We start from the raw sequence: 7477 nt of genomic DNA, 5'->3' as shown, positions 1-7477 counted from the left end.
ACAGTATAGAATATAAAGTCATGGTGCAGTGGATAAAGAAGTAATATCGTATATGACTCCATGAGCTTGGATGACTGCATCCATACATCTCTGCAATGACTCAAATAACTTATTAATAAAGTCATCTGGGATGGAAAAGAAAGCGTTCTTGCAGGACTCCCAGAGTTCAAGATTCTTTAAATTCATCTTCAATGCCTTCTCCTTAATCTTACACCAGACATGCTCAATAATGTTCATGGCTGGTGACTGGGCTGGCCAATCCTGGAGCACCTTGACCTTCTTTGCTTTTAGAAATTTTGTGGAGGCTGAAGTATGAGGAGAGCTATCCTGCTGAAGATTTTGCCTCTTCTGTGGTTTGTAAAGTAATGGGCAGCACAAATGTCTTGATACCTCAGGCTGTTGATGTTGCCATCCAATCAGCACATCTCTTGCACGCCCCATACTGAATGTAACCCCAAACCATGATTTTTCCTTTACCAAACTTGACTGATTTCTTTGAGAATCTTGGGTGCATGCTGGTTCCAATAGGTCTTCTGCAGTATTTGTGATAATTGGGATGCCTCAACAGATGATTCATCAGAAAAATCTACCTTCTGACACTTTTCCAAATAATCAACTAGAAGTCAAGTTATTATTTGTTGCTCTTACATCTGGGATCGACGACAAGACTTTTGTCAGCTAGTGTAATATTCAAAACACTTCTGAGGTAAAACACTGGTATTGTGCTGTCTAAAATAAATATAGAAATGTATGAAATTGTTTATTTTATGTATATATATATATATATATATATATATATATATATATATATATATATATATATATATATATATATATATATTTATCAGTAGTGTGCAGAAAAAAATACTCAAGACAAATCCACAGAAATTGAATAAATCCAGAGAAACTGAGTATTCTGAATTGAATATATGTATATTTAACTTATTTTGCACATTTTTAGACGTTGTTTGTTTATTCGCTGTGATTATATTATGGTCCGAGGAGACAAAAAAAAAAAAAGGATTTCCAAATGCCCATCACATACAATAGTCCGTATGTTATGTTTTGGCTCTATAATTATGCGTTTTACAAAAGTTTCAGAATATTTCATTATCACCACATTTGTTTATTTACCTCAGTTTCGAAGGAAAGTTCAATAAAGATGCCCGTTCTTTAAATAACGACCTGTTGTCCTCAGAGATAAGAGAAGCATTGTAGTAGCAGCATCCCTCAGTTGAGCTGTGATGTACGGGCGCTGTAGAGGGTCAAATCTCGCGCGCTGATGTGTGCGGAAGTGTCGATGGTAACAGCTGGAGACTCTTTGGTGCCAGCAGCCAGGATCAGATTCACAGAGCGGGATTAAAGGCGCAGGCTTCTGGAGGAGACAGGGATGGACGGAAATCTGAGCCTTCATGTGGCGAATTTCAGCACTTTGTTCGTGTGTATGGTGCTGAAGTTCCCGCAGATCTTCGTGCTGCTGCGGGCCAGAGCCGCTGCGGGGGTCAGTCTCAACAGTCTCCTGCTCGAGCTGCTCGGGTGAGGACAACTTCACTGGACTTTACACAGTACAATAACGTTACGTCACAATCATGACACCGTATTCTTCTCATGACACAGAAGGTGAAAAGTTTTGGGTTCAGTTCTTTCTCTTCACTTTGTGTGTTTGTGTAGGTTCATAGTGTTCATGTCCTATCAGATGTATTATGAATACCCACCGCTCACCTACCTGGAGTATCCCATCCTCATTGCACAAGGTGAGTGAGTGGGCTTTCTAATGCTTCATCACATTGGATTGTGAGTGTTTCAGTTCCATCTTGTGTGTCCACAGATGTCATCGTGCTCCTGTTGATCCTGCATTATAACAGAAACCTCAAGCACAGTCTCATATACGCCGCACTGTATCCTTAAATCTCATTATTGTCTGAAATATTGTCTCAATAACATCAAAACCTCCCTGATTTAAAACATATTTGATGATCTATTTCCTTGACTGTGCGTATCAGGTTTGTGGGTGGATGGCAGCTGCTCACAGTAAAGAAGTGGGTGATTGATTTGGCCATGGTGAGAACATGCTGGTATTGCTCTGTGGAAGCATTATTAATCTTAAAGTGAACAAATAATCCGTGCTGAAGTTAATCCACTGAAAAAAAGAAAACGGTTTGTTTTGGTAATCTTCCATCAAAATCGAACCATTTGCTTCTGCTCTGGAATAGCAGTCATCCATTGATGATATTGGTTTGACGACTTGGGTGAAATATGCTAAAAACAAACACCTCCATTAGGAGATGAGCAAATCATACTAAAATGTACAAATAAGATCAAACAAATTAAAACGAATTGGCAACTAAATCAAAAAGTAATGAATTACTGTATTAAAATGTTTAAAAAGTATTTATTTTAAACCTGACGTTAAGTGCTTAGATCAGGCATGCCAAACTGTGATCCTGGATGGCTGCAGCCCTGTAGAGTTTAGTTTCAACTCTGCTCCAACACGCTAAAACCTGGTTTATACTTCTGCATTGAGTGATCGGTGTAACCTACGACATGTGCCTGCGCATTGCCATGCATTTAAACTTCTGCATGCTGTTTGTGTTGCTCTGCAATAACACTTCAATACGCTAGCTGGCAGTGAGGCGTTTATGTTCCTCTGTGTCAAGTTTTTTCACTGGTGTTTTGTTTTTTCTGAACGCTACAAGTAGCTTAAACTCAAACAGAGGTGGGAACCGGCGGACGTGCAACCACTTTAATCATAAGGTAAACACAAAACAAGTTTCCATCTAGAGCTACTTCACAAGACTCGACAGTTGTAAACACTCGCTCCAATGGGTTCGCGCGGCTCTCATTTCCGCCCACACTCGTCAGCACTACCAAGCCGACCAATCACAGAGCTTGTGCTACACGACGTGTAGTTACATTTTTTTTTGAGCGGTGCGCTTCAGCGTTGGCGACGGTCACGGCTGCGCTGGAGCATACACGTGCACTTGACACAGAAGTATAAATCAGCCTTGAAGCTGCGGTCACTCAGCACTTTTCCCCCATAGACTTTCATTGATACGCATGCGAATGCAGCCGACCGGTAACGCAAGCTTGTCTGACAAGTTTCACACGTCACTGCGTTTGAAAGTTTAAGCTTGGTGAACTCTGACCTGCAAATTCATATCACGTGATTGCATGAGACCAACAGTAGATCAAAATATGACCTCACTCTACAGAATTTAAAGGGGCATCTATGATGAAAATCATCCTTTGTAAGCTGTTTGGACAGAACTGTCTGTATTTATAGTCTGTTGGAGTATAGTCTCTGGAGTTATTGAAACCCAACAAGTTTGTTTTTTTTAATTTCCTGAAAAAAAATCTGTAAAATCGATATGTAATACTTAACCGCTATAATCACCATGGCTGCATGGTGTCAGTAAACGCTAATGTGTGTGTGTGACTCTTCATTTCAGAAAGCCTTGAATAAACTCCACCACAAATGCATGAAATAAACACTTGGTATTTTTGACTAATGAGCTGTATTTCATCTTGTTTAGTCCCGCCCCTTTTCGCAGCGTCACACGACAGAATTTCGCATGATAAAGTTCTCGAGTGACTGTGGCATTACTTGTAGGATTCAAGCAAGCCTAAAGGACTCAATTATCGTAATCATGTGTGTTTGATTAGGGTTAAGGCAAAAATGTGCAGAGCTGCGGCCCTCCAGGAACTGAGTTTGACCTGTGGCTTCAAATGACCATCACCTGGGGTTAAGCACCATTTGAAAAACCCTTTAGTTGAACTTAATATATTAATAAAGGTAAAGCAGATCTTTCTGTAGTTCAGCATTCATTTGTACAGCAGTATTGACTGATGAATGTTCTCTGTCAGAGTCTGTGTACGCTGATCAGCGGCAGCAGTAAACTGGCTCAGCTTCAGTGTTTGTGGCGCTCCAAGGACTCTGGTCAGGTCAGCTCTCTCACATGGGCTCTGGCCACATACACATGCATGGGTAAGACACACAAATCAAGAATAAAACACTTCTCCAGTCTGTCATGCTGATATGAAGTGTTTTCTGTCCTTCACAGCACGGATCTTCACTACCATCATCACCACAGGAGACACACAAGGTCAGTCAGGGGTTCCTGATGGGATGGGATCATTTGTTTGCTGTAGATGGACATTTCTCACTTGTTTTGTCTTTCTTTTTCAGTGCTGGTTCGGTTTATAGTCATGACCATTCTGAACATGTGGGTTACGGCTACAGTCATCTACTACAAACCTCGAGCAGTCAAACAGGATTAGGACAAAAGGTCATGTGCTGTTTGGATTGAGCACTTCTGTTATTCCAGTGTAAAATATGTTAAAGGGATAGCTCATCCAAAAATGAAAATGTACCCATTTACTCAGACTCAGGTGCTGCTTCACTTTTCTATGTGAGTTTCTGTCATCGGTTGAACACAAATAGAAGATAATTTGACATCTATAGAACACTCAGAAAATTCTGTTTGTTCAAAATGATTATTTAAAATGAGCTGACACAATACAATTCTTGTGGTTTTTGGGGGTACATCCAGGGTGCGAATAACAGGGGGGTTTGACCCTATTAATTAATGCTTCATCCCCCTGAAGGACATCAAAACAAGATGTATTGGGGGGGGGGTCAGCTCTTTAATAGTAAGAAATAGCTTTTACTGATCTCTGATCTATATCTTCAATATCAATAATTAAAAAATGTATAATACAAATATACATTTGACCCCCCATAACGGTTCACACTATTCTGAATGCATAATCGCGCTAATCAATGCTAGGAAAAATATCATTCAACAGTCTGAAACCAGCACTTCTAGAGCGCCGATTTACATCTTAAGTATTCACAAAACAAGTTTCTTGTAAAACATGTTTATATCTGCATGTAGACTAAAAAGAGACAAATTAAGACACATAATTTGTAGTTTGACCTACAGTAACCTCTAAAATAGTCACTAAATGTCCCTCAAAACACTAAAAACGTATACATTTTATTAATAAATGAGATGTAACTTAAATACATTCATAAATTTGATTCACTGACACGTATTACCAAACTACAGAAAAAGTTGACCCCCTCGATTGTCAATGGATAATTCGCACGCTGGGTACTTCAACTTAAACTTGTAAAAACAAAAATGTTTACTTAATTCCTTCATGTTGCCCCAACACAAATCGATTGTATAGAACCCAGCATTTTTTTTTTACAGTGAAGAAAAAAGTGATAATATGGGAGTGGGGGGGAGCGGGGGGATATGCTACCAGTTTCCAACATTCTTCAAATGATCTTTTTTTGTGTTAATCTAAAGAAACTCACACAGGTTTGGAACAAGTGGAGGGAGAGTAAAAAAATAACAGAAGTTTTGTTTTGGGTGAACTATCTCTTTAAGATTCACTGACTTTGAGCGAGTCTGTTCTACAACCAAACCTGTTGTTATCAGAATGCACTATTACTTACAGCTTTCCACATCTAATAATCAGTACTTGCAAGGCGTATTAAATATATTTTATTTTTTTAAGCAGAAGAAGGGTTTTCCAATTAGTTTTTAATTTGAGAAGATTCATGTATTGACCCCTTTTTTGGAAATAGTGATAGGTCTAGTCCACTGGTGTCAAACTCAATTCCTAGAGGGCAGAAGCTCTGCACAGTTTAGTTGTAACTCTGATTAAAAACACCTGATCAAACTAAGTCCATCAGGAGCAGGAGCAGGGTTGGAACAAAAACCTACAGGTAATGCTGCGGTCACAGTAGAGTTTGAGCATGCGAAATTTTGTTGTACGCCGCTGCTAAAAGGGGCAGGAGTAAACAAGTGATTAGATTAGACATTTAAAAAAAGTAAACGAGTGATCCATATTTTAAATTTCTGTCCAGAGAGGTCATGTTTTGATATTCGATTGGTTTCACAGTCACGTGATGCGATTTTGCAGGTCAGAGTTCATCAAGCTTTGCAACACAGTGAACTGCGAAACCTGTCACATGAGCTTGCGTTTCCAGTCTGACGTATTCGCGTGAATATGAATGGAAGTCTATGGGGAGAAAAGTCCAGTGTGACCGCAGCTTTAGTGTGTTGGAGCAGGGTTGGAACTAAAATGTGTAGGTCAGCACCCCTCCAGGCACTGAGTTTGACTTGGTTTAGTTCATGGGTCTCAAATTCCTGGAGGGCTGCAGCTCTGCACTGTTTTGTTCCAATCCTAATAAAACACAACTGATCCAAATAATCAAGGTGTTCTAAACTACTGGAGACCAGGGGTTCTCAGTCTTGGTCCTGGAGGTCCGGTGTTCGGTGGAATCCAATCAGACACACCCGGGTTAGCTAATCAAGCTCTTACTAGGCTTTCTAGAAACATCCTTGAGGCAAGTTGAAACGAAAATTTGTAGAACACCTGACCTCCAGGACCAAGATTGAGTGTTTTTTTGAGAAAAACATATGCTGAATAAGTTGGCGGTTCATTCTGCTGTGGCAACCCCTGATAAATAAAGGGAGTGAGCCAAAAAGAAAATGAACGAGTTGGAAGTGGTTGAAGCTAAACTATGCCGAGCTGCAGCCCTCCTGGGATCGAGTTTGTCTATATAAACTCGAGTCTAGTCTATTTAGCCATGTTTAGCCTTCCTTTACATTTGTAGTTTTACATTCTCTGTACTTTTTTTTTTTTGCTTCCTTGCAAGCACTGGTATTCTCTATGACAAATGCAAGTTTATATATATTTTTTTATTTTTAGTTGTGGGCCAGAATGGGTGTCTATGCAGAACAATTCTTTCAATATAATATTTCTATGAAGAAGAACAAGAAAAGAAAAAAGATGGCAATGTTTAAACTGATGAATTGCTTTAGTCATAGCAGAAGTATGACCAGAAGTATTATGAAACAGTGTAGACGTTCCCTCAGTTTTAACTTAACACTTCCTCATCATTTCAGTGAGGATTCTCTCCTGTTCCTCCAGATGCTTGAGGTTTCTGTTTATAAATTCAGTTATGGTTTTTAAGATATACTGTAAAGTAGTTTGGTGTAATGCAAATAGTTTTTGACCAATTTTCAGCTAAACGACTGTTAAAAAAAAAATTGTTGTAAGGATACTGAACAGACCGCAGTCGCTCATTCAGGGATAATGTTTACATATGCTGAAATACTGTATGCAGTGTTTTATTGTAACGATTATTGATGTGATAAGCTGGTTCACATAATATTATTAACGCAATAAACCAGTAAACATTTCAGTAAACATCAATATGTTTCTAGTACAAGATGATTATTAAAAGTTTATATGAACATGGTCAGTGACTTTTGTTTCGGTATTTCGTAAATCAATTTAAAATACATTTTGTGTTAATTTTTGAGAATCGTTCAAAACGTGTGTGTATGTGTGTGTTTTAACCAAAGAATTCTTTATTTTATTTTATAAGCATTATTTCTGTGCGCATGCAGTAAACAGTAGAGATGTCATATATGTGTATCTGAAATATATATATAAA

General features: G+C 38.8%; 1 protein-coding gene across 1 annotated transcript; it reads left to right on the top strand.

Moving 5' to 3' along the window:
- The first annotated feature begins 1258 nt into the window (after positions 1 to 1258).
- On the top strand, positions 1259 to 7274 carry slc66a3 (solute carrier family 66 member 3). Its single transcript, XM_056471008.1, has 7 exons — positions 1259 to 1536; positions 1672 to 1754; positions 1829 to 1898; positions 2004 to 2061; positions 3865 to 3985; positions 4062 to 4103; positions 4187 to 7274. Exons 1-7 carry the CDS (start codon positions 1391 to 1393, stop codon positions 4276 to 4278), a joined length of 612 nt encoding a protein of 203 aa, XP_056326983.1. The 5' UTR covers positions 1259 to 1390; the 3' UTR covers positions 4279 to 7274.
- Positions 7275 to 7477: the final 203 nt, after the last annotated feature.

This window comes from Danio aesculapii, chromosome 13, assembly GCF_903798145.1.
Source record: "Danio aesculapii chromosome 13, fDanAes4.1, whole genome shotgun sequence".
NCBI lineage: Eukaryota > Metazoa > Chordata > Actinopteri > Cypriniformes > Danionidae > Danio > Danio aesculapii.
The sequence above is the reverse complement of the archived record's forward strand: the minus strand, read 5'-3'. Positions and strand labels throughout refer to the sequence as shown.

Excerpts from the sequence above, each read along its gene's own strand:
- slc66a3 (XM_056471008.1), top strand. The coding sequence starts at position 1,391 with ATGGACGGAAATCTGAGCCTTCATGTGGCGAATTTCAGCACTTTGTTC. Across the intron at positions 2,062-3,864 it reads GGGTGATTGATTTGGCCATG|AGTCTGTGTACGCTGATCAG; the intron begins GTGAGAACATGC and ends GTTCTCTGTCAG. Across the intron at positions 3,986-4,061 it reads GGCCACATACACATGCATGG|CACGGATCTTCACTACCATC; the intron begins GTAAGACACACA and ends TGTCCTTCACAG.